Below are 27,795 nucleotides of genomic sequence, written 5' to 3'. Positions count from 1 at the left end.
GCACCGCCGCTGCCCCACATGCAGCGCTCTGGCAAGGGAAGGCAGCCACACACACTACACCGGGCTCTGTGATTTTGCAAGCTGGTCCTGTTAAAGGTGTTGTTCCTTTAGACTGTACATTGGGCAGCTAACGCTCAACTGGGCCTGGACTCCCTTCTTCTTTGGGGCTTATAATATGACCGGTAGCTTTATTAAAGAGCTTTTATTGGCAGTACATCCCGCAGAATGAACTTCAAACTTTTGGTATCTAATTTTACAAGGTCTCGCCTCCTACAATACCTAGAAAAACATTTTCTACATTTGACCTTTTAATTTAATAAGAAAGGTTTATTCTGCATCATTTCACCCGGACATGTGGTTTGCTGTAGAATTTGCAGGAGGCAGTTTAGCTGTTTTAGTAATAAAATCAATAAAAAGAGAACAAGATTTCATAAGAGCATAATTTGTCATTCAACTACACACTTATTTCATACAGCACTGATTTGTGTAATGCTAGTGGTTATTGCTCAACTCCTGATAAATGGCATATTACGGTAAAACTTTTTTTGGGGCGGGGTGGGGGGCAGGGGTATGCCATTTTTTTTTATTCTGGCATCCCCTGAATTAGTTCTAACTGGGACCCTGGCTACAACTGTCCTGGTTCTGAACAGCAGCATATTTGATGTTCTCTTACATGACTTGGTTTACATCAGCCCCTGCTTTGAACAAAGGTATCTGGAGGGAAAACCAGGACAAGGAAGAATACGATTTGTTTAATCATTGCACATGTGTGTTCTGTAGTTCAAACTTCTAGTAGCTGGAGCGGTCCTGAAGAAGAGTGGATTCCATGTAGGTCGCGATTCCTTTCACTGGGTATTAGTTCTTAGATGAAGTTATAGTGCACAGAGCGGTTTCGAAACCTCAGGTTTCTTCAAATGTGCTGCACCGACTGATCATTTTCCCACCATCCTCAAATGTTTAATGAGTGTGGGATATAAACCAAGTAGACCTCCTAATGAGTGGTTAAGGGGGTGTTGGAACAATGTTTGGTTCGTTAGGCTTTATTGCCATTACTAGCTCTTCCCTCTTGTGGGTGTGGGTGTGTGGCTGTGGGTAAAACTCTTCCTTGTCAATACAAAATAAAAAATAGTGTAACTTCTGCAGCGTTTGGTAGAAAACGTGAATGAAAGATTAGAAACTTTGCTCAAATAGGATATTTTTTTTTAATATTCATACACTGACATGCTCAACAACCTGAATGTTTAACAAAACAGACTAGCCCAAGTTCTACTTTGTTTTGGAAGAATAACACAAAACCCCATGCACAAAAGATTTCCAGTTTAAGCACCGTAGAAGAAATATCCCAAATACACAAAGACATATGATGTGGTTTTATTTGTAGCAGTGTTCCAGCAATAGGAAGGAATGAGCCCATGTAAAACTTTTGGCACGCTGCTCCTATGTCCGCACCACACTGATTGGCAGCTAAGACTTGCAAAGTAATTTAAAAAGGTGAATTTCAAGCATCTTTGCGAACGGTATAAAGAACAGAAAAAACACAACTTAAACCTAGAAGTCAAAAAAGGGGCCTGCCACATATTGCCGATAGTATGGAGATGCATGGTTAAGCATGTATCTGATAAAAGCTGATATTTTAGAAACCACTATAGAACGTTATATGAAGATCGAGTATTTTAAATGTAAGTTAATATATTGCCCAATTCCCATAAACAGAATGTTTGCTCGTTAGGAAGCAGTAAAGGTATCTGCCGGAAGATGAAGAATTCTATAAAGGAATAAGTCTGCTTAGCTGGTGATGAGGGGCTAGGACTATGCAGTTTATTTTGTATCAAGACCGTCTTATATTCTGTTGTAATATTTAGTTTTTTATTTTATTTAGACAAACCAAATAACAGTATTCTGGCTTCATTCTAATAATGGGGCACTTTTGGCTCTTTGGTTAGGTCTCCAAGACCTACGCCCCCCTCTGATCAGCATAGATTGCTCACCCGACTCATACAGAAGATGTATTAGGTGTTAAAGTGCTGAGCTACCTGAGAAGTAACCTTGACGTTAGAGGAGTTGGGTTTTCTGTATTACATCCATCTTCCACCACTTTATGACACGCAGAACTGATATGGCGTTCTGTGATTTAGCGATATAAGAAGCACAGCCTCCCAAATTACTTTGATAACTTGTATTTAGATACTGCTGTTAGGTATGAGTTCAGGAAGCATATTCTGGTCAAAGCAGGTGGTGGGGGTGACCTGCAGCTAGAGAATCGTGGTCACGTGGCAGTTATCAGTTTCATCCAAAAACAGTGTGCTGAACACATCGTTGAAAAAGGAAGGATGGTATTTGCAGGCCCTGGCACAGTCAGGGTTGAAATTCACTTCTAAGATTTGAGGTTGCATCAACCGTTTACCTGAAATGCAAAAGCGCAATGTTGTGTTACAAGAGACAACACTTGTTTGCTTTGTGTACAACGGCAAGTGGCTTTAACAGCAAAGAACGTTGCTCCTTTCAATTGTAGAAGGCCTGGAGCATGTGCTTTACAATGCACTCCTGGTCCTTCCAAGGGTTATTGGAAAGGGGGAATAAGGACACCATACCTTCTTTGTTGGTCTCCCATTTGAGCATCAAGTCAACTGCATAAACTGCTCGAGATGATGGGTAATCGCAGATCCCATATGGGACTGGTTTGGACGAAGCCACTTGGAATAGCTCACCAAAGGTCTTAAAAAGTTCAGCCTGATAAAAGAACCAGTTTTGGTAATGTGTACACATGCAGTTTATACAAGGCGACTGTTAGAAATACTACCCATCTACATTCATATAAACTAATATTAATACTTCAATAAATACTTTCCAATTCCCATAACAAAAAAATTTCAGGTAAACATTGAATTACATGCACTGCACCCTTATAACACGGGAGGAACCGGCCCCTATAACGTGGGAGGAACCGGCCCCTATAAACGCGGGAGGAACCGGCCCCTAAAACGCGGGAGGAACCGGCCCCTAAAACACGGGAGGAACCGGCCCCTAAAACACGGGAGGAACCGGCCCCTAAAACACGGGAGGAACCGGCCCCTATAAACACGGGAGGAACCGGCCCCTATAAACACGGGAGGAACCGGCCCCTATAAACACGGGAGGAACCGGCCCCTATAAACACGGGAGGAACCGGCCCCTATAAACACGGGAGGAACCGGCCCCTATAAACACGGGAGGAACCGGCCCCTATAAACACGGGAGGAACCGGCCCCTATAAACACGGGAGGAACCGGCCCCTATAACACGGGAGGAAAGGGCCCCTATAACACGGGAGGAAAGGGCCCCTATAACACGGGAGGAAAGGGCCCCTATAACACGGGAGGAAAGGGCCCCTATAACGCGGTAGGAAAGGGCCCCTATAACGCGGTAGGAAAGGGCCCCTATAACGCGGGAGGAAAGGGCCCCTATAACGCGGCAGGAAAGGGCCCCTATAACGTGGCAGGAAAGGGCCCCTATAACGCGGCAGGAAAGGGCCCCTATAACGCGGCAGGAAAGGGCCCCTATAACGCGGCAGGAAAGGGCCCCTATAACGCGGCAGGAAAGGGCCCCTATAACGCGGCAGGAAAGGGCCCCTATAACGCGGCAGGAAAGGGCCCCTATAACGCGGCAGGAAAGGGCCCCTATAACACGGCAGGAAAGGGCCCCTATAACATGGCAGGAAAAGGCCCCTATAACACGGCAGGAAAGGGCTGCACATGCAAAAGTGACCAGTCGGATGTCTGGAGCTGAACAGTATCACAAAGAATCCCAGTGGAAACCACGAAGTGACCGAAACACAGAAAAGAGGGTACATTTTTAAGTTGAGGGGAGTGGGAATGCTCCGTTCATTAGAAAGCAGCCCCCTGTAATATTATGAAGGAGTGAGTGTAACATGGCCTGCCGCGGAACAACTCTGCATCCAGGACAGAGGAAACGCCGTCGCAAATTGTGTAAGACTGTGTAGCGTTAGCGCCTCAGTCCAGCAGACACTTTTGTTGTTGCATTTTTTTTGTTTAATAGGTTAAGCAGGGTCTTTCCGGCGCTGACCCGCGTTCATTTCAGTTCCGGGGACCCCCTACTTCCCAAGTTACTTATTGTGGAAGGGAGCGCCGATATCTGCGCAGTTCAAAAGGTCCCCATCACGTGGGCCAATAGGAAGCCGCCAGGGATGACGTCACGGCTTCCTATTGGCCTGCAGAAACTGGGGCATTTAGGCCGCCATATTGATAGCCCCGACTGGCCTCCTACCGACACCCCCTTCCGAGGCAAGTATGTAGGGAAGCAGGGAAACTAAGGCTGAGTCCCCGCTGGCGCTGCATTTACACGGGGGTGGGGCGCATTGCGGGTAGTTGAGCGCGCGGGAAAATATAATTTTTTTAAGCGCCGAGCGTGTGCCCCCTCGCACACAGCGTGAGCGGGGACTTACATATATCTATATATGTAAGTAACCGCCGACCTGCTCAGCGCTAGGGGGGACGCAGCCTAAGGAATCAAAAACACCATCAGCCCATATACAGGCGGTCCTCGGTATCCGACGTCCCGCTTTCCGTCAGACGCCTTATCCGACGCCGTATTAATGCAGTCCGCTGGACGCAGTATCCGACGGTCACCGCCACCGAATAACATGGACCCACAAATCCGACGGTCCGTTACACGACGGCGGTTTGCGAGGACCGCCTGTAGAGTCTGAGAGAATTTAAAGCATAAATCCTCCCCCCCCATTTAATGATGGGAACTGGGGTTTCTCCCCCCCCCCTGAGATGAACCGTGTTATTTTCAGCTCCAGCGATACTTATCGGTGAAGTTACTGGGTATTAATCTCCCTGTAAGAGAAACATAGCCGCAAAACGCAGGCCTCTAGGAAGCCAGGTCATCATTGGTTGTGGTTTCCATTTACACGGCCACTCACATCCCTCCATGAAACCAGGAAGTAGTACCCAGTAACTTCACCAGGAAGTAGTACCCAGTAACTTCACCAGGAAGTAGTACCAGTAACTTCACCAGGAAGTAGTACCAGTAACTTCACCAGGAAGTAGTACCAGTAACTTCACCAGGAAGTAGTACCAGTAACTTCACCAGGAAGTAGTACCAGTAACTTCACCAGGAAGTAGTACCAGTAACTTCACCAGGAAGTAGTACCAGTAACTTCACCAGGAAGTAGTACCCAGTAACTTCACCAGGAAGTAGTACCAGTAACTTCACCAGGAAGTAGTACCCAGTAACTTCACCAGGAAGTAGTACCAGTAACTTCACCAGGAAGTAGTACCCAGTAACTTCACCAGGAAGTAGTACCAGTAACTTCACCAGGAAGTAGTACCAGTAACTTCACCAGGAAGTAGTACCCAGTAACTTCACCAGGAAGTAGTACCAGTAACTTCACCAGGAAGTAGTACCCAGTAACTTCACCAGGAAGTAGTACCAGTAACTTCACCAGGAAGTAGTACCCAGTAACTTCACCAGGAAGTAGTACCAGTAACTTCACCAGGAAGTAGTACCCGTAACTTCACCAGGAAGTAGTACCCAGTAACTTCACCAGGAAGTAGTACCAGTAACTTCACCAGGAAGTAGTACCCAGTAACTTCACCAGGAAGTAGTACCAGTAACTTCACCAGGAAGTAGTACCCAGTAACTTCACCAGGAAGTAGTACCCAGTAACTTCACCAGGAAGTAGTACCCAGTAACTTCACCAGGAAGTAGTACTCAGTAACTTCACCAGGAAGTAGTACCCAGTATCTTCACCAGGAAGTAGTACCCAGTATCTTCACCAGGAAGTTGTACCAGTAACTTCACCAGGAAGTAGTACCAGTAACTTCACCAGGAAGTAGTACCAGTATCTTCACCAGGAAGTATTACCAGTAACTTCACCAGGAAGTAGTACCCAGTAACTTCACCAGGAAGTAGTACCCAGTATCTTCACCAGGAAGTAGTACCCAGTAACTTCACCAGGAAGTAGTACCAGTATCTTCACCAGGAAGTAGTACCAGTATCTTCACCAGGAAGTAGTACCAGTATCTTCACCAGGAAGTAGTACCCAGTATCTTCACCAGGAAGTAGTACCCAGTATCTTCACCAGGAAGTAGTACCCAGTAACTTCACCAGGAAGTAGTACCCAGTAACTTCACCAGGAAGTAGTACTCAGTAACTTCACCAGGAAGTAGTACCCAGTATCTTCACCAGGAAGTAGTACCCAGTATCTTCACCAGGAAGTTGTACCAGTAACTTCACCAGGAAGTTGTACCAGTAACTTCACCAGGAAGTTGTACCAGTAACTTCATCAGGAAGTAGTACCAGTAACTTCACCAGGAAGTAGTACCAGTAACTTCACCAGGAAGTAGTACCCAGTAACTTCACCAGGAAGTAGTACCAGTATCTTCACCAGGAAGTAGTACCAGTATCTTCACCAGGAAGTAGTACCCAGTAACTTCACCAGGAAGTAGTACCAGTATCTTCACCAGGAAGTAGTACCAGTATCTTCACCAGGAAGTAGTACCAGTATCTTCACCAGGAAGTAGTACCCAGTATCTTCACCAGGAAGTAGTACCCAGTAACTTCACCAGGAAGTAGTACCCAGTAACTTCACCAGGAAGTAGTACTCAGTAACTTCACCAGGAAGTAGTACCCAGTATCTTCACCAGGAAGTAGTACCCAGTATCTTCACCAGGAAGTTGTACCAGTAACTTCACCAGGAAGTTGTACCAGTAACTTCACCAGGAAGTTGTACCAGTAACTTCATCAGGAAGTAGTACCAGTAACTTCACCAGGAAGTAGTACCAGTAACTTCACCAGGAAGTAGTACCAGTAACTTCACCAGGAAGTAGTACCAGTAACTTCACCAGGAAGTAGTACCAGTAACTTCACCAGGAAGTAGTACCAGTAACTTCACCAGGAAGTAGTACCAGTAACTTCACCAGGAAGTAGTACCAGTAACTTCACCAGGAAGTATTACCAGTAACTTCACCAGGAAGTATTACCAGTAACTTCACCAGGAAGTATTACCAGTAACTTCACCAGGGAGTATTACCAGTAACTTCACCAGGAAGTATTACCAGTAACTTCACCAGGAAGTATTACCCAGTAACTTCACCAGGAAGTATTACCTAGTAACTTCACCAGAAAGTAGTACCAGTAACTTCACCAGGAAGTATCTTGCGAACGGGCCAGGGTGGCGATTGTCGCTTTAAAAGATTTATGATTTCAACAAATCACCCATTCTAAACGGACCCTGAAGAAGGTCTCCCAGCATTTTCACGCGTGTGTAATTATTGTAACCAATTTCATATTTGTAAAAGAAATAATAATCTGGTAATTGGGCACTTAGAAACCCATAACTGTGCAGCGGAGTTAAATGAGAGATACAAAACTAGTGGTTTTCAGGGAGAAAAAAACCACCCGATTTCGGCATACGTGTACCTGTATGTCTTTCCAGGGATAACCGGGGTACTGCTTCTCAAACAAAGTGATGAATTCATCACAGTGAACCTGCAATACAAATTGATACCTTTAAATTGAAGTAGCATCACACAGTCTTCAACGCTCAGTGTCTGGTAATCATCAGCTCAGCCCAACTCCATTGAAAAGGATCGGTAATATAGATATGCATGCAACGGGTTACCGATACATTAGGAGTTTGTTCCCGGAAACACTGTACCAGGGAAGATCCACAGATGTACAGTACATCACGTTTTATCCTGGGACGTGATACACAAGTTTAATCTGGCCAACTCCAGTCCTCAAGGGCCACCAACGGGTCAGGTTTTAAGGATATCCCTGCTGCAGCACAGGTGGCTTTTAGTGGACCTTGAGGACGGGAATGTTAAAATGTCAGAACCCCTCAAGGGTAACGTCCAACGCTTCTCGTCATCTGCACTGTTAAAATTTAGATGCCATCAAAAATGAAGTACGCCTCATACACAAACACCTTTCACTTTGGATCATTCTTGAGTTTTGGAATAAAGTCAGAAATGCTGCCACAGACTGGAATATAGGTAGAGAGTATTACAAATATTACTAAATAAGCATGCTGTGTGGTACTACCTTCTGTATGGTACTACCTGTTGGTATTCTGCATGGTACTACCTTCCCTAATTTCTCACCTGTCTCACTACAGACGGGATCCCTCTTTCTTGACCTTATCGTGTATGTGCAGCAATATACCCCAAAATCTGACTAGGGACACAAACTCTTCATCTTACACACACTGTGTAGTGATAAAAATACAGATAAGTGTTAGCCCTACTTTTAGCTAGCATGCAAGATATAGATATAGATATATACACATGGCTGTCATTTGTACTCTTCATTGAGCCAATGGCTAATATTTTAACTTTAAAAAAAATGAACATTAAATGTATAGTTATACAAAGTATTTCTATGCATCGTTTTAGGACGCCACGATAATCCCCCTCTTCCATGTAAAGGACTGGCTGGACATAAACATCGTCTTCTGTTATAGCACATTACTTTACAGTGATGGGATGCAGAAAACAGCTGGCGCACACAATGGCAGTGGCTCTGCGCTCCTGTGACTTCAGGAGCAATTACGCTCTTGTTCAAGCCAAGGAAGTAGAGATCTGGAGTCATGTGATTGCTGGGATAGTGATCACATGATCCTGGAGTCAAAATGAGTGCCACATCATGCATGGTACAAGAAGGGCCATACGACAAACGTAGAGAGGTTTCCCTCCAAGAAGTAAAACCAGCAAGTTCGGCACTAAATACAAATAAGGCATTTTATGGTAAAAACAAAAAGGAAAGCACAAGACCCTCATATAGTGTAGTATTAAAATTAAATTGTTTGTAGAAAAAAGGGGTAATATATGCAAGTACAGAATAAAAAGTCCTTACTGGTTAATATACCTACCCGCCGATTTCACTTTTTATTCTGTACATGCATATATTGCCCCTTTTTTCTATAAACAATTTAATACAACACGATGAGGGTCTTGCGCTTTCTTTTTTGTACTTAGCTGGTGTTTTCCTGACTTCAGCCTTTCCAGTACAGCTGCAGACCCTCCATACCCAAGAGAAGGCTAATTATGTAATTGCAATTTACAATTGTGGAGTCTTTGTATATTTAATATCACATACTTTAAAACACCATATATATGTTTTGGTCAACTGCAGACACGCACACACGCTAAGTTTGAGTCACAGATTCATATATCACCGTTTGATACATATTATATTTTAATACACTATTGATGCACTTGGAAATTTGGTTATATATATTTTATGGTAAAGTATTTTTTTTATTTTTATTAGTGAGAAATCTATAAAACAGCTGGTGCTGAAAATCACTGACTAGAAATCAGCGCGTTGCGATATCTTGCTTACCTGTTTCATCTGCACATTAGGATCATAATTCATTACAGTAAAATGTTTCTCATAGTCATCCAACTCATCGAGTGCAAACGGCCTGTGAACAATAGTTTGAGACACAGTAAGAGGTCGAGTCTCACAGAACATGGCAGCAATGAAAGATTGTGTGAACAAAAAAAGGTTGTGCGTTACCCGTTATTTGTGCAGCGCTGAACAAACTGGAACGAGGGTGACGCGAGTGACCTCGCTCTGCATTATGTCACTTGTATGCAAAACTGCCTCTGCTTATTGTCACAGCGATAGCGCTGCTTAAACAGGCGCACATTTGCATAACATTTGCATCAAAATGACAGTATATCCCCATAGCCTCGGAGGAGTGTTTGCTACGCATGCTAAGGCTCAGCGAGGAGTAATACCCCCCTAATAACACAAACCAGCTGTCTGAGCTCCTTGGTGCTGTAACCGTTTACCAAGGATATGTGGGCCACATTGACTAAGACAGGGGTGCGCAAACTCCGATCTGCGCTCCCCCCCTAACTGCACCCCCCCTCCTGCTCTCTGGCTTTGCGGCATCATATGACATCCCGAGACTTGTTGCCGTTTGACCCCGTGGCGTCATTTGATGTATCGTCGCCGAAGAGCCGGTAAAAAAAGTTGCAGAGGCCTCACGCCTCCCCCGGCATTTAATTTAAATGCCTTGGGGAAGAGCGCGGGGCCGCTGCAACCGCTGTGCCCCCCCCAGAGAATCCTGCGCCCCCCCGTTTGCGCACCCCTGCACTATTGCAGTTAATTGCGCACTATACCAGTTAGCATCTATTTATTCCAAGTGCCAGCTGGTTTTGTACTGTAAGCGCGAGTTTTTAACACAGGAGTGGCACATCGCATTGACAATAGCGTATAAATCTGCTACAATGTTTGGTGTTGCATGTAAGGCAGTATGGTTCCGGGAGACAATCTGAAGGTTCAGGTACTGTCCCATCTGCTGACACTTCTCTATGTTGCAGGAGGAGATTGCCAGTCTGAAGGCTGAAATAGGCAGAGTGTGTGTGTGTGTGTGTCCTCTTGTTCCACACAGGCACCACCTGAGAGGCGACCGCTGCCTCCGAGGTCTCCCAGGAGGAAAGCAGTGTAGACCCCAGCGGGCTCTGGGTGGGCGAGGGTTCTAGATCGCAGGCACATCACACTGCACTAGCGGGGCAGAACTGCACTGCCGAGGTGCCTACTGCAGGGGGGGGGGGGAGAGAATATGGGGTGTCTGGAATTAATAGGAAGGAAACAAGTGCGGAAAATTGGATCCCAGTAAAGGGGGCGACACCTCTTGGGGGATTGCAACTAGTAGTAGATGCAGCTTACCCAGATATCAGTAAGGCCTTGGACCCTGCCCCACATAGGAGACTGAAACAAGATGCAATGTTTGGGATTGGACTGTAAGGTGGTAGAAAGGAGTTTGTACTGGGAGCGAAGCTCTTTAATAGATTTAATAGTGACATTACAAAAGGCATTGTGGGGGGGGGGGGGAGGAGGGGAAATCAAAGCGAGCTAATAATTTAGGTAGATTGGAGGAAGGGTCAAGAGTGTGGGAACTACAATTTAAACGCCAAAAAGTGCAAAATAATACACTTGGATCACAAAAATCCACAGGCAGAAAACTAAATTAATGGCGCTGTAATGTCAACTACTCTATAACAAAGGGAGCCATTACTTCAGCAGGCGAGTAATGTAACAAAGCAATGCGGAACGCCAGCAGGAAGTTGGGTTGTACAGGGAAAGTAATTTGCAGCAGGAAGTTGGGTTGTACAGGGAAAGGAATTTGCAGCAGGAAGTTGGGTTGTACAGGGAAAGGAATTTGCAGCAGGAAGTTGGGTTGTATAGGGAAAGGAATTTGCAGCAGGAAGTTGGGTTGTACAGGGAAAGAAATTAGCAGCAGGAAGTTGGGTTGTACAGGGAAAGGAATTTGCAGCAGGAAGTTGGGTTGTACAGGGAAAGGAATTTGCAGCAGGAAGTTGGGTTGTACAGGGAAAGTAATTTGCAGCAGGAAGTTGGGTTGTACAGGGAAAGGAATTTGCAGCAGGAAGTTGGGTTGTACAGGGAAAGGAATTTGCAGCAGGAAGTTGGGTTGTACAGGGAAAGGAATTAGCAGCAGGAAGTTGGGTTGTACAGGGAAAGGAATTAGCAGCAGGAAGTTGGGTTGTACAGGGAAAGGAATTAGCAGCAGGAGTTATCAGGAACGACTGCAGGACATGAATATGTGCATCTTAGAGCAGCGGCGCGCAAAGTGGGAGGCGCAAGACTTTTATGGGGCGTGCGGCGGTTGCAGAGGCCCCGCACTCTTCCCCACAGCATTTAAATTAAATGTTGGGGGATCGCATGAGTCCTGTGCATACCCCTACCTTGTCTTCGGTGACACGTCGCCATGGTAACGCGGCGGCAAATGACGCCGCGGGGCCACGTTATGTCACGCGGACCCCGCAACCTCATTTGACGCTGGAGAGAAGCAGGGGTGCATACCACTTCTGTGCTTCCTCTTTATTGGCAAAACCTTACATTTTACAGAAAAAAAAAAAACCGGATGAAAGTGCTAAATAAATAAATCAATGCTCTCTCTATATTACCCAGAGATCCCGCTTGTGACTCATTGTATATACACAGTATCTGTATTATTATATTTGTACAGTGAGTCCTCGCTCACCGCCACCACATAATGCAGTCCTCCGGACGCATTATACGATGGTCACCGCCGCCGTTCAATATGGACCCGCAATCAGACGCTCCTTTAACCGACGGCGTTTTGCGGGACGCATTCCGTCGGGTGAGCGAGGACCGCCTGTAGAGCGTGTTTGTATATCTTTATTTTTTGGGACTTAGATCCAGTTTCACCATGTATCGCAGGGATTAAATGAAAGGGAAGGTTACCTGTTGGAGAATCGGAGCCAGAAGACATTGTAAGCATACAGCTTCAGCGGCCGTACTGATCTCAGCAGCACAATGTAACGGATGTCAAATTTCACCATCCCAACATCATCTCGGTGAAAAAGCACAGGATTCTCTATGTACTTGCATACAACCTGGGGAAGAAATGAATGCAGACGTTTCCTCTTATAATCCATGTATATTATAGAACACTTCTAGGATATTTTGTTCATCTTGCAATAAGAGGACAACGCAGCAGACACATGAAACCAGCAGAGGGGCTTGTATTGTAATCTACTTTTCTGATAAATGTATCACTATTTCTGACAAGAATATGCAGACAAATCTTTAAAATAATAACAATAAATAAAAAATAATAATAATGAATTCCACCAGGGAAGACATTTAAAAAAAACAAAAAAACAAAAAAAAATAGGGAGGAAAAAAAACAAAAAAACAGATCCCCATCATTAACACTCCGCAACCTCACAGGTGTCCTCAAAAATATAAATACATTTATAGTAAATGATAACCCTACCTAGAGCAACCACCAACATCATTTATATACTTAAATAGCGCAACATCTTTATTCACAGCATTAAAATACTTAGAAAACAAAAAATAACAAAAAAATACATGTTAGATAATAAAGTGCTCAATATTGGGTACATACAGTACTACTGCGATATACCACCGTCCCATATATAATAGCTCTTTGCACTTGCTTAAAGTGAGTACTGTGAAAATAAGGGATATAAGTGTTTAGAGATGCAACAAGCCGCTGCTGCCGCTCCTTCAGATGGTGCCGTGTTGCCACCTGTTACGGGTGCCATGTTTTTTTATCCCTCCTCTGCCATGTGATGTGTTCCGTCCAGTCTCTCTATGTGGTGCTGTATCGGTTCTCACTGTTGGATCTTCACACTTCGATGTTGCATTGCCGATGTAGTTCATTCGGCCTCTCCATCAAGGTGTTCGATTCACCTGCCAGCTTGTGGCCTAGGTGCTACATACGTGGCCTCTCCCCATTGGCGTTATACTTTACTCCAGCGTGCAACTCTTTGTGCCTCCGCTGTAGAACGTACGCTGCCCTCTCCCGCCTTGAACCTCTCACTGACTGCCCCACACCTCTGGAATGCCCTTCCCCTCAATATCCGACTGGCACCCTCTCTATCCGCTTTTAAAACCCATCTTAAAACACACCTGCTTATCAAAAGCCTACGAGTAGACGCACTTACCAGAACACCCTCCTACCGTCTCTGTACGTTCCGCATACTTACCAATTAGATTGTAAGCTCTTCAGGACAGGGACTCTTCCTAAATGTTACTTTTATGTCTGAAGCGCTTCTTTCCCAATATATGTTATGTGTACCATTTGTTTTTTATATGATTATCACGTGCATTACTGTTGTGAAGCGCTAAGTGCATTAATGGCGCTATATAAATAAAGATATACATACATTTCACATGAAAACGATTGCACCTTAAGCAAGTCCTTGCACGGATGGACACGTATGGCACACGTAGAGTTAATGTGTTTAAGGCCTGCGGGCCTAAGCTGTTATTTTATTTTTGAGTACTGCAAAAAATATTCATTATATTCAAAAATCGAGAAATTACAAAAATGTAACTAGATACAAAAAAAATACAGATGCTGGAAATACTATTTTATACTATTTTAGTATGTACATTACAGTGGTGGTTGGTCTAGGTACATTTAATCATACACTATTTTTGTTATATTCTGATATTGGTTGAGTGTGCAACTTTGAGGTAGCCAAGTGTTTCGGATAGGGGGCCTTCTCTCTCCCTATAAGGTTTTTTTTTTTTTTTTTGTTTTTTTTTAGAGGTCTGGCTTTTAATCGGGAGAATCACGCTCAAATATTGATGTCTTGCGTCTGTGGCAAGTGGAAATAAGCTGGAAAGATTTACAAAGTCCATTCCTGCGATTTTTAGCAATTACAGCATCAGAATTCATCCCCATCATTCAATTCTCTGCAACGGTTACTTTGCTCACCCATTGTGTACCCCTCTCTCAGACTAACCTTTGGCGTGCTCTCTCGCTGTCGGATAATACAAGACAAGTTGGTTGTAACGTGCATGTCCAAGCTCCTGGCCAAGTTCCATGGCTTGCAGATCCAGTGATTGTCCTCGCCTCTGTGGGCATGAGGAGATAATGCATTATGGGAAGTAGAGGAGATAATGCATTATGGGAAGTAGAGGAGATAATGCATTATGGGAAGGAGAGCATGCCAATTACATGTGTCCCCCATAGGGCAGGCCCCCTGCCATTCCCAGTCACCGCACCTTGTATCATGTGAAGATCTTAAAACATATCACAAGTTATGGAATGTTACAAACAAAGGACGTCGTCTTACAATGACAGAGCTCTCAAGGTACTGCCAACTTTCACACAGAACCGAGTCTCTTTAGAACAGAATTATATATCACCACCTAAAAATGACTAACATGCAACATAGTGATGCAGAGTATGAATACAAACATCCCCCAGCGACTGAAACAACAGCTCGGTGACTATTCCATCTCATTTTACATATTAATGATTTTCCATTCATATTACATACTAGTTTGCAAGAAAACTTAAAGCAGCAATACTACATCCCCCACAACCTTTTTGTTCTTTTTTTGTATATGTGAAGCGTGTGACAATGTATTCTTCTACATCCTTACCTAAGCTGGCAAGCGTTTGGTGGTCCTCCTGTTATAAATATTTAAAAATCCTTATGGTGTGATTAACATAATGGCTGCTTCAGTCAGGTTAAGGGCTGTTATATACTGTGTTCGGCCGTGCGCACGCACGTGCCTGTGCGAAGGTCCTTTAATCATTTTTTTTAATAACATTGTACACACACACACACACACACACACACACACACACACACACACACACACACACACACACACACACACACACACACACACACACACACACACACACACACACACTTCCTTATAGAGTGTAAGCTCCTGGGACAGGCCCCTCCTTACACACTGTACAAGTGTAAGTTTACGCTTCTTATTTGATTGTTTTCGTCCTCCAACCCTATTGTACTGCGCTACAGAATATGTTGGCCCGTTATTATTATTATTATTATTATTATTATTACTCTGGCTTTGCCCGTCTGTCTCATGTGAAACAAAATAATTGTATTTAATTGTAGTTGTTCTCAAACTGACTGTCGCGTATTGCGATGTCCCCTTTAAGTGGAGGCGTGTATGCAATTAAAAATAACTGAGGATGCTGGGGAGGTGGCTAAACCCGGCTATAGAAATCAAAGGGTGCTTTAAAAACAAAAAAAAAAACCCCATTAAAAATGGCATTAAAAGTTGAATAATAAAAAAATAAAAATAATGCAGTAAGTATCTAATAATACAGAATGGATTTATTGAAAAATCCCATAAATTCAATATGTTTTGTCACTAAAACTCCTTAAAAATGGCAATAAGAGTTGAACAACATTATATATTTTTTAAATGCAGTAAGTATTATTTAACAAAACATAACCGATTTATTAAAAAAACAAAAAAACCCACCATATACAATTTCATGTTTTGCTGCTTTAAGCAGTTGATTTTATACATGTGCACGCACGCCCCCACGCCCCCACCCCCCCCCACACACACGCGCGTGCCTCGTTTTCCTGAAAGCATACCCTTTCTTACCGCTGCTCACGTTGCTTGAAATAGCTGATGAACTGGGGCAGCTCAGTGCGCAGATTAAAGGTGCGGGGGAGCCACTTGGGCCCCTCTGGCCCCCCGGCCCTCCTTGACACGGAGGCCAGGCAATCCTTAACGGTCAGAAGGCACTCGCATGGGAATTGATTCACCAGAACGTGGGGCCTCTCTGCACTCATCGTCCTGGAAGAAACAGAAACGGCTCAGGATTAACGGGCCGCTGACCTTGCTGTATGTCATTGCCGCGGCCCCTCCAGCACTGAAACAGTTAAACAGCTGTACTTCATAGTACTAGTACAAGGGCGGCCAACTGCAGTACTCAAGAGCCACCAACAGGTCAGGTTTTCAGGATATCCATGCTTCAGCACAGGCCTCTGAGCCACTTGTGCTGAAGCAGGGACTGATTAAGCCAATAGTGCTGAAGCAGGGATATCCTGAAAACCTAACCTGTTGGTGGCCCTTGAAGACTGGAGTTGGTCACTCCTGTCCTAGGAGCTGCAGACATGTACATTTGTTGCATGTTCCGATACCTTTCAGGGAAACCAACATAATAAACGTACTTCACAGCTTTATATTGAGCGCGTGCGGGGCTTCTGAAACCCAATTTCCGGCCTTGTACAGGCGGAGACCTGCAAGGTTTTGAAAGCTCTGCACCAAATGTGAAGAACAATTCAGAAAGGTGTCGGCCTACAAGTGCGTATGGAACAGAAGAGAGCCGCGAGTGGAAGATGCTCAGCGCCAACCTGTAATCTTTCAAGTGAGAAAAGCTGATGAGGATATCCGCTTCTTTTTCATCGCTCGTAAACGCAAAGCGCGGGTGATCAACATTGCTCAGCACCTGTTGCATGTCTGTGTAAATCCTGCAAAACAGACCGGGAGGACAATTAAGCCAGAAATACAAATCAGGGGTGGCCAACTCCAGTCCTCAAGAGCTACCAACAGGTCAGGTTTTCAAGATATCCCTGCTTCAGCACAGGCAGCTCAGTCAAAGACTGAACCACTGATCTTTGCTGAAGCAGGGGTATCGTGAAAACTTGACTTGGTGGTAGCTCAAGAGGGCTGGAGTTGGCCGCCCCTGATATATACATAAATAAATACACACACAGGATGTATAAGTAAAAGCAGCCACCTCTGAGGTGGAATTCTTTACAGCGCATCTTTGGTCAGATTGTTGCCAACCAAAATGAAATAAGGAAGGAAAAAAGTAATGGTGGGTTTATTGCATCAGTATTACCCTGCGGGATTCGAGTTGGGCACGCTTACACTGCGCGCATCGGGGGGATATTGCAGCAAACCCGCTAACCTACCCTTCACAGGCCAACTATTTATCTACGGCTGACCCTGCAGAAACCTACTTGAAGATTTTATTCTTGCCATAGACTGACGGCTGTACAGGGAGGGGCAGGGTTTCCTTGTTCTCAGCTAATATAGCCTACAAGAGCAAGACAAAGAGGTTAATGTGAATATTATACAGAACCTGGCAAGAGATTAAATAAAAGGCTCAAACTTTGTCATGCATTGTTATCAAAGTACGGTAATGTTATTTAAACTATTCACAGACAGTGACCTGCAACACATTGCAGGAAGGAAGGGGTTAATCACTTTGCCATTAGAGAGCCTGAAACACATTGCAAGTTCTAGGCCTTCGCGGTACTTTCCTCCTAGAAGAGTAACAAGTGCCTTTGAAAGCCTGTGTGCTAAGATTTGCAATAATTATCGTGTGCGCATGCGCGTATATATTTACACACATGTACATATATACACACACACACACACACATTTTTTAAGTTATGGTGGGTGGAAAAAAGCGACAAAAAACCTCCACCGTTAGCATATAGCCAATAAAGAATATCACTTGTGAGCACCTTCACGTCTTAGGCTGCGGCCAGGGTGATGCTGAGCGGGCGCGCCGAGATGAAACACATTGCAACAACGTGTGTGGCCAGTGTGAGCGCACGCACGGCGCTCAGCTGCTTGTAGAGACAAATAAAATTGTTTCTGCAATCCTTTTTTCTTTTGTAAGAAAGAAAGGCAATTCTGATTACAAACCAATATAAAATGTCGAGGGAGTGCACGAGGCCTCTGTAGATTCCTTACCTTCTCTACGGCGGCTTCCGGCCAAATGGCAACGCGACGTCATATGACGTTGTGACGTCAAATGACGCCGGAGAGGTGGGGGGGGGGGGGCCTGGGGGAGGAAACACCAGCCAGGGGGCGCAAAGAAAAAAAAGTGTTTGTACGCTACCCTGTTATACAGTATATAGCTGTAATATCCATCAGTGAATGATAGAAATTCTGCTAGGAAGTCTTGGTTACCGAGAAATAGCATTTCTTAATTTAACGCAAACTGCTCCAACCTATCCTCTACGAGGAGTACATATCAAAGCTATTACATCTGGCCCAACAGTGCATATTATTATTATCAGAACACTTTGTGCCTTGGGTGCACTTTTATGCACGCCAGGTGATATTTCCATACCTCATAGTAAGTATCTGACGGCTCTGGTGTGTGACAGCTCACACAAGTCAGATCCATAGGCTCCCATGGCAATAACATACAGTTACGTATTAATGGATCAGACTCTCCATAGGCATAGTCACAGGACACTTCCTCTGCGGAAGGAACACACTAAAAGTTACACACTTACAGGACTAATCACATGATACTTACCATGCAAGGGGTTTCCGTCAAATGAAATAGATCAAGCCGTGGGAGTACAGGTTACAGTTTAATGTCATAAGCACCAAATCTTCAAGTTTATTTTCTAAGTGAGATCTTTGTAAGAAGTTTACAGGGTTAGTGAAACCAACCTCTTCCGCAATACAGTTTCTCCGAAACTCTTTTTCCCACAAGGCGCCCAATCGCGGCGTAACATCGGTTCCAATAACCCAAGTAACCAGCGGCGGATTTAGAAAGTCCGCCACCCCATGGCACTTACATATGCCGGCCGCCTCTTTTCTGCCGCCCTCCTACACCCTGATTCGCGGCATCGTTTGACGCCACCAGAGTGACGCCACAGTGCCTCGTTGCCATGGTAACGCGACGGCATTTGACGCCGCCGTGGCAACGAGATGCTGTGTGACGCCCACGGCTGCATTTGACACTGCGCATCAGGAGGAGGGTGGCAGAAAGGAGACAGCAAAGAGGCGCCCGGCGTATGGAAGCGACTTCCCATCAGGCTCGAGAGTGCCGCAAATGTATATGGGGGGGCGGACATTTTTGCCGCCCCAGGCCCTAACAGGAAATCTGCCACTGTAAGTAACGTGTAGCAGAGTTCTAGAAAAGACAAGCAGGGCGAGACATCAGTGCAAAAGGACCCAGAGAGAATTCATTCACAAATACCTCCATTTTCAAGGTCTCTCAAGGGCCACAGAATAGTGTATGCAACTTCCTGAGGGGTGTAAAATAAGGGAGCAGCCCCAAACGTAGGCTCGTCTGAATGCTGGATTCTAGATCCAAACTCGTCCATAATGTACCAGACTGGAACCTTTTCCTCCGCAGTCTGCACAGCAAAACAAAGAAAAGGTTGTATTTCAGCAGCAGTCCAAGCTGACGTCCCCCCCGGCCCCTTTTAATATGCGCATCAATGCAATCCACACAATAAGTAGGTAGCTAAGTTGTCGATCAGCAAAGATTTGGCTGAGGGGTTCACTAAATGGCTGTAAGTGCAGCAGTAGTGGACCAAAGATGCAAAGTTCTGTGGGGAAGATCATGTGACCAGGCAGACACTAGATACAATTGGTGCACTGCTAGAGAGAGGGCAGGGCCCAAAAAGTGGTGTGCCAGAGTCTTTCAGAAGAGGGAGGGAATGCGACTTTGTAAATGGTTGCTATAGAAACAAAAAATGGTTGTTACATTATAATACATAAAAAATCATTTACAGTAGAGTTGTTTTTTTTTTTTAATGCTACAAATATTTTCTCATAGTACACACACAGGATATTGCTTGGTCTTCAGCTCTAAGACTTTTCAGCTTTGTGGTTACATCTAAGGCCTGGGACATAGTGCCTAAAACAGTGCGGAGGCGCGCTGAGGCTCAGGGAAAGCGTTTCCCTGGCCTTACACAGCGCGCCGTCCGTGGGCGTGTCGGGGGCGGGCCAGTGACGTCACGGAGCTGGTTCGCCCTCATTGGGGCGAACCAGCTCACGTGACCGGCCCTGCGCTCCGGCGAGCGCCAAATTTTAAACCATCTTGAGACCCACGCTTCCCCAAGCGTGCGGGCGCGTGCGCCAGCCCCTGCTAAAGCCGCTCTCATTGCGGCTGCAGGAGCTCAGTGCCGAGTGTGAGCACGGCTCAGCCTTGCTCACACCACTATGTCCCAGGTCTAAGGCCTGTAATATAGAGCACGCTGTAAGCGGCGATGCGCACGCACGTGGCGCGCGCGTTTCGTTTATATGCTGTAAGCGGTGTCGTGCTTGGTTAGGGGGCGTGGCTAAAGATAGACATCACAGCGATAAATATATCAAAATATATATAAAAATAAAGATCACAGAAAAAAGAAATTTTCATGTATTTGCCGCGCCACCGCTCACGGCCGTGCGCGCGCGTCTCGACTATCAACGTCAGCCTCCCACAGCCAATTGTAATTGATGCGCACGGTAGCGCACTACACTACACGCCTAACAAGCCGTGTCATAAACGCTTTCAGCGTCAGTGAAACTTTGTTATGTTTTGCAGACCTCTCTGGCAGTAGAGGGGTTAATCAAAATCGACCGACACTTTCTATAATGTTCATTCAGATGAATCTAAAATTAATTAGCAATATCGGTCCAGTAAGATCAATCAACCAGCAGATGTAACGTGACAAGTCAGAGTGTTTGCGACGGTGCTGCTCATTCTCGGACTTACCCCCTGAGCGAGCTTGTAAGTCCGATTGTATTTCCACATTTCCTTCAGCACCTCCTCAACAACACCCTCATCTGGGACCTCTCCATGGAACCCGATCCCCATGAGGCTGGCCATACGGTGCAGGAGGCCAGGGATCTGCATCAGCTGCGGGCGGGCGTGCGTCACGCGGTACGTCCACGCGTGGTCAATGAGGAAGATGCTGAAACAAAGCCATTCACAAAAGCTTCCTTACACTGCATAGTATTTCTTTATCTTGTACAGCGCTGTGGGTATCGGCACCCCTATCGGCGTCATGGGTGTGCGCGGATATTTGGGGATGTTAAAGCTGCTCTATTTCAATCTGAAACTCACCAGCCCTTTTATCCCCCGTACCCAATTTTCCAACTCTATCTGTCCATGAAATGTCTATGAATTGACCGTATAATCTCTGTTCTTTTAATGTAACCATGTATCGTTATAACTTTGTGCCCAGGACATACTTGAAATCGAGAGGTAACTCTCACTGTATTACTTCCTGGTAAAACATTTTTATAAATAAATAAAAATAAATAAACCAAAAACAGGCCCATCAGACAGGGCCTCCCACAATAGGATGTGGATTTGATCTCATTCATTTCTCCATAACGGCACAGATTGTAAGCTTCCTCCTATCCTACAGATGCAGCGGCCATAATTTTACAAAATGACGCGGTGTATACCTCGGAATACCCATGGGATGGCGCGGGATTACTTCCAACCGTACCGCCTTAAGACGCGAGTGCAGAAAATGGCATTTTAGTGTTCTGGCTTATAAACACCTGAAATTGACACAGTAGCACAGTACTGGACACATTACAATCCATAAAATGCAAACAAAGCAACCGCGATCAACGCGCGTGCCTGGGGCGATTGGCCGCGTTCATGCCACGTGGAGTACAGCAGCGCACACGAAGACGGCGCTGTGATGCCGCAAAATAACAGCCGCTGCATCTGTACTTTACCAGTGACGGTTAATGCTGCAATTTTGGTATGCTCTCCCCCCCCCCCCCCCATTGTACTGTGCTATCAGTGGCAGATTTGAAAATCCGCCAACCCTAGGCACTTACATGTGGCGGCCGCCTCCTTGCCGCCGCCCTTCTCCTTTCGAACCGCAGCGGCGTCACGTTGCCACGGTATGACGTGACTTGACGCCGTGACACAACCAGACGCCGTGAAACATCTGCTGCATCATTTGATGCTGCCATTCGAAACGAGGAGGAGGGTGACAGCAAGGAGGCAGCCGCTGCATGTAAGTGCCTTACAACGAGGCCCGGGAGTGCGGAAAATGTATATGGAGGCGGACATTTTTGCCGCCCCGGGCCTAACGGGAAATCGCCCACTGTGTGCTATGGAATAAGGCGGCTCATTGTAACTAAACAACGACAATGAACCATGGCTCTGTCACTCACGCTTTGGGATCAGATGCCTGGAGGCCACTTTCATTGGTAACAATAACTTTGAAAGACGGCTCATTTGCAGGGTTTGGTTTCTTTCTCCGTACCGATTGCCCTTCCTCCCAGTCTTCCTCTTCTGCTTCCTCCACTTGCATTATCCCGAACATTTCCCCAGCATCGAATACCTAGAGTGACAGAATAAAAAGCACTGCAGAAAACAGAACGCAACACACAAGAACGAACTCTCAGGGGAGATTATATAAAACGGACCACGTTTACGCCAATGCGTATGTACATATCTAGAAGAGTGTTTATCCACCAGGGTTTCCCAGGGCAGCTCTGGGAATTTAGGAGGTCATTTGTACCAAATACAGAAGAATTTACAATGCTTCAGACGCGCTATTAGAGAGGGTTGGGGTTCCTTACAATGCATCTGATCTCAGACGCGCTATTAGAGAGGGTTGGGGTTCCTTACAATGCATCTGATCAGACTCGCTATTAGAGAGGGTTGGGGTTCCTTACAATGCATCTGATCTCACACACACTATTAGAGAGGGTTGGGGTTCTTTACAATGCATCTGATCTCAGACGCGCTATTAGAGAGGGTTGGGGTTCCTTACAATGCATCTGATCGCAGACACGCTATTGGAGAGGGTTTGGTTCCTTACAATGCATCTGATCTCAGATGCGCTATTAGAGAGGGTTTGGTTCCTTACAATGCATCTGATCTCAGACGCGCTATTAGAGAGGGTTGGGGTTCCTTACAATGCATCTGATCGCAGACACGCTATTGGAGAGGGTTTGGTTCCTTACAATGCATCTGATCTCAGACGCGCTATTAGAGAGGGTTGGGGTTCCTTACAATGCATCTGATCTCAGACGCGCTATTAGAGAGGGTTGGGGTTCCTTACAATGCATCTGATCGCAGACGCGCTATTAGAGAGGGTTGGGGTTCCTTACAATGCATCTGATCGCAGACACGCTATTAGAGAGGTTTGGGGTTCTGCAGAATTTCATGATATAATTATAGAGTTACTTTTAAATTAACAATTTAGTCAATAATTCAAGAAAATGTGATCTGCTTTCCCCTCACTTGCAGGTAATTTGGGGAATACAAACCTGAACACATTATAATGGGATGGATCAATGACGGAATCTCCTGCCAGCATATTCTCTGAATTGTGCGTTAATAACAAAAGCCTGGTCTGGCCTTAACCTAAATATATCCGATTTGCGCAAATGTATGAAACGTGACAAAACATTCTTACAGATTTTAATACCCTAGACCAGTGGTGCGCAGACTGGGAGGAGCGCGGCGCTTAGAGGCCCTGCGCTCTTCCCCAAAGCATTTAAACGAAATGCCGGGGGACCACGGAGGCCTCTAACTGTCTTTTACCTTGACTCAGACGACGCATCGCCATAGCAACGCAGCGTCACATGACATCACATGACCCCGTGGTGTCATTTGACGCTAGAGAAGGGGGGGGGGGGGGAAGAGCACTGGGGGAGAGCAGGCAGGGGGGCGCAGGGCAAAACGTTTGCGCACGCCTGCCCTAGACCAGTGGTTCTCAACCTTTGAACAGAGGTACCCCTGAAGGATTTTTAAAATCTTGGGAAACCCTCTGCTAATCCATCCTCACCCATCCCATCCTCGTAACACTCACACACCCCCTCTTCTAACACCCTCCACATTTCTCCCATCTAACAAAGCACACTCACTGTCTTAATCATAAACACCAAATTCACCCAACCCTTCTTCACTTACACCACATCTTCCACCTTCCCACACAGAGACCTAACCTCCCACACCCAAAAACATCCCCACACAAAGCCCTCATTCCGTCGTCCCTCTGCCCTCCCAAACACACACGCGCGTTGTGTGTCGATGGAGAGGATCCACCCTCTCTCCTCTGTGCCAGGCTGAGAGGGGAGAGGCGGATCGTAGCTTCTACATCTCCGGGCAGACCAGGACATGCCCGCTTAGAACCTGCAAAGTTTCCCCCGCCCTCCCCCCCAGGGCGGCGGCAACCTTGGCAGAGGGTCATGCCACACCTCTATGCCACCATGGTTAAGAAACACTATTATTCCTTATTGCAGCAATCACTGACAAGAGCCCCATATCTGGCACTTAATACCCACGGGTTAATCTCACTAAGAATGTTAAATGACGGTTTATAGGGACATAAATGACTGATTACAGAGCACTTACATTAGACATAGTTAACAAAATATGTTTCTAATTTATCACAATGTAACTATCAAAATGCTCATATGCAGCTGTACAGTAAGAAATGCCCCAACACCCCTCAAATGGCAGATTTGAAGAAGAGCAGAGAAATATATGATTGGTAACAATACATTTAATACTGGCCACTTGACCACGGGGGACTTTAGTAACATGCTAAGGGCTGGCAGTATATCTGAAGAAGCGACGTGAAGGAATGAAATTCCCGTATCAAGTGCATCTGTAATAACCTTTCATAATAATGTATCTATTAACTCCTTTGCTGCCTGCTACCCATTGTAAAACAACACTTGCAAAATTATCTAGTTTACCCCAGAATTTAAATAGCATAATTTCTTGCTTCTTTCGCTGGGATAAAAAAAAAGTACATCAAGAATTTGTAACCGGTCTAGGTTACGGGGAGTAAGGCTTCGTCCAGGGTGGCGCTGATCATGCGCTCACGCTGGCCGCGATGAAACACATTGCTGCAATGTGTGTGGCCAGCGTGAGCGAGCACCTGCGCAGCGCTTAGCTGCTTGCCGGAGCAAGCAAATTTGAAATCTGCCGCACGTGAGCGGTTCACCCAATGAGGGCGAACCATCTCCGTGACCTCCTGGCCGCGCCCCCCCCCCGCACACCTAGCCGGCCGAGTAGGCGCACGTGACATCATCGCGCATGAGCGCCAGCACGCTCTCTCCCTGCCTGGCCGCAGCCTTAAGTGACAAAAAAAAACACTCCACCGCACAGCAAGTAAATATACCACTTGTGGGCACATTCACGTCTCAGCATACAGTACTTCTGCTGCAACCAGGGATTCTGGGTAATGACATGCAAATGAGCAATCTATACATTGTCACATGTTGAACAAGTAACAGAGGAGGCGAAGGGCAACACTTCCTTAAGCACTTCAGTGAAAAAGAGGCCGGAAAACCCCACCGGAGGAGTTTCTCCTAATTGTAGCACGATTGAGTGTAAGGCTGCAGCCAGGCAGGGAACGGGCGCGCTGGCACTCGTGCGCCCTGCTCGGCCCGGCGATTCGTGGCCGGCTTCGCGGCTTTCGACATCGCGGAGCTGGCTCGCCCTCATTGGGCGAACCCGCTCACGCGACACGCTTGCGAGCGGCAAATTCAAATTTGCTTGCTCTGAACGCCGAGTGCTGGCGCACGCTGGCCACACACATTGCCGCAACGTGTCATCGTGGCCAGCGTGAGCGCACTCGCCCGCTCAGCGCCACCCTGGACGAGGCCTAATGCGCTTGGAGCTCATGACGTCCTCTTCAAGGTTTATGCAATCAAGTTGTTTCTTTGTTGCTCGGGACCGGAAGATTTGAAATAAAAGTGCAACAGGTCTCAACAAGGAGTCCCTACTTGTGTGTTTTCTTAGGGCATCCTCCCTCGCAGTTGTCTGTGCATGTAGGACTGAAATAATATGCCAGGGGAGGCCACCCCCAGTCCTCAAGGGCCATCTGCAGGTCAGGTTTTCGGGATATCCGTGCTTCAGCACAGGTGGCTCACAGTTGAGCCACCTGTGCTGAAGCAGGGATATCCTGAAAACCTGACCTGTTGGTGGCCCTTGAGGACTAGGAGTTGGCCTCCCCTGCACCATGCGTTTATAAACGCAAGCAGCCCGGTGCCAGGGAAAAGCAGGTCCAGCTAACAGACCTTGTGTCCCATTTGTGCTGCTGGTTCTTTGCCATACACGTGAAACCTTTTACCGGGAGGTGTGAGAAAGTGTTCTTACACTTTAAAGGGGCAGCCCATTCTACGACCAAACTGTACCAATGGCAGTGAGATAAACAAGAGGTTTTGTGGGGTCACTGTTTTGGGCAGGACACTGCACATGTAAAAAGTCCCCCCTTATCACTCTTCCCCAAATTGCTCCCCAATAAAAAGGGGCAGACTAATCCTAAAGGAAAAACTTAAGTGACAGCTGATTGACACACACAGCTATTCCCCATTGAAAACAAAAACCATCTCACTTGTTGAGCCTTGCTTCTTAAAGGGAACCCCTGCTTCTTAAAGTGTCTGCATTGTAGTGTAACGATTGGGGGGGGTTGCAAGTGAACCCCTTTAAAATGACAAAAACTGTGTAAACAAATTGATTATACAGATATCAAGCACACAATTGCGTTTGGCACGGATTGAATCTGTGTGCTGCCCTCATCCGATTACATTAATTTTAAGTGGAATTATTGGCCACAGCGTTTGTGGTTTGTGATTATGATCACCCCGAGTGGTATAAATATGAATACCCGGGTATCAGTGATGTCACCCGCAGAAGCATGATCATGCGAAACGCGTAGGGGTCATCACACAAGTGGTGGTAAGGTAACTACAAGATATATCTATATATAGATATATATATATATATATATCTATATATGTAGATACACACAATTAGTATATACTGTACACAAAAGCCGATATATTGTGTGTGCTGGGGGGCAGAAAGTATGCGTGATATATTACTTGGTGTGATAATGAAATAGTGCAATATGCAGCAGTGGAGCCCAGGTAAAATGACATAGTAATACAGTAATTACGTTATGGGGCGATGAATCCTTTTTATTTGGGGACCAGAACTGATCCAATCTCAAGTGGGACAGTTTCTGTGCTAAATTCTTGACAGCCATGACTAGTAAGGGAAGTGGGGGAATAGAGTTTGTATAATATCACCTACATGTTACTGTATCCTCACTGGCACAGCCATGTGAAACACAAACATGTACCACATGTACCAGCATTTATATTCTTGCATGCTATACTCGGCACATGCTCGCACTCACCAATATACTGCTGCACATGCTCACACTCATACTAACATACACATGCTCATACTCACACAAACATACGGCATGCATATGCTCACACTCATACTAACATGCTTCCTGCATGCACATGCTCACTCATACTAACATGCACATGCTCATACTCACACTAACATACTTACTGCATGCATATGCTCACTCATACTAACATGCTTCCTGCATGCACACTCATACTAACATGCTTTCTACACACAACACACACACAGAACACACAGAACACACAAAACACACACACAACACACACACACACACAACACACACACAACACACACACAACACACACACAACACACACACACACAGTACCTCCTTGTGCAGCTTGCAGTGCAGGCTCCCCCAGTACAGCGGGGGGACCCCGGAGGCGCTGAGCGCCGGCCCGTGCACAGCCACGAACTGCGTGTACCCCTCATCCTGCAGCAGCGGCCGCTTGGGGGAGCCAGGCCCGGCCATGCTGGGGGGGCAGCGGGGTTGTGCGCGTGTTACCGGGGACTGGGTGGGGGCGGCGGGCTGTGCGCATGTCAGGACTCCCTGCTCTGCACATTACAGCC

The 27,795-nt window shown here is 46.0% G+C and overlaps 1 protein-coding gene across 2 annotated transcripts; it reads right to left on the bottom strand.

Moving 5' to 3' along the window:
* Positions 1-1,355: 1,355 nt before the first annotated feature.
* On the bottom strand, positions 1,356-27,795 carry TTLL12 (tubulin tyrosine ligase like 12). Of its 2 annotated transcripts, none has more exons than XM_075602792.1 (14): positions 27,554-27,795; positions 22,213-22,382; positions 20,786-20,984; positions 19,280-19,439; positions 18,416-18,549; positions 17,292-17,368; positions 16,680-16,796; positions 15,925-16,119; positions 14,286-14,397; positions 12,247-12,398; positions 9,349-9,430; positions 7,426-7,494; positions 2,592-2,730; positions 1,356-2,404 (listed from the first exon to the last, which is right to left on the bottom strand). In XM_075602792.1, the coding sequence occupies exons 1-14, from the start codon at positions 27,695-27,697 to the stop codon at positions 2,253-2,255; spliced, it is 1,902 nt and encodes a 633-aa protein (XP_075458907.1). In that variant the 5' UTR covers positions 27,698-27,795; the 3' UTR covers positions 1,356-2,252. The 2 variants fall into 2 exon arrangements, with proteins under 2 accessions (XP_075458907.1, XP_075458908.1); XM_075602793.1 differs by lacking the exon at positions 27,554-27,795 and adding an exon at positions 23,317-23,470.

Source organism: Ascaphus truei, chromosome 5 (genome assembly GCF_040206685.1).
Source record: "Ascaphus truei isolate aAscTru1 chromosome 5, aAscTru1.hap1, whole genome shotgun sequence".
Classification (NCBI taxonomy): domain Eukaryota; kingdom Metazoa; phylum Chordata; class Amphibia; order Anura; family Ascaphidae; genus Ascaphus; species Ascaphus truei.
Note: the sequence above shows the minus strand (reverse complement) of the source record. Positions and strands in the feature narration are given on the sequence as shown.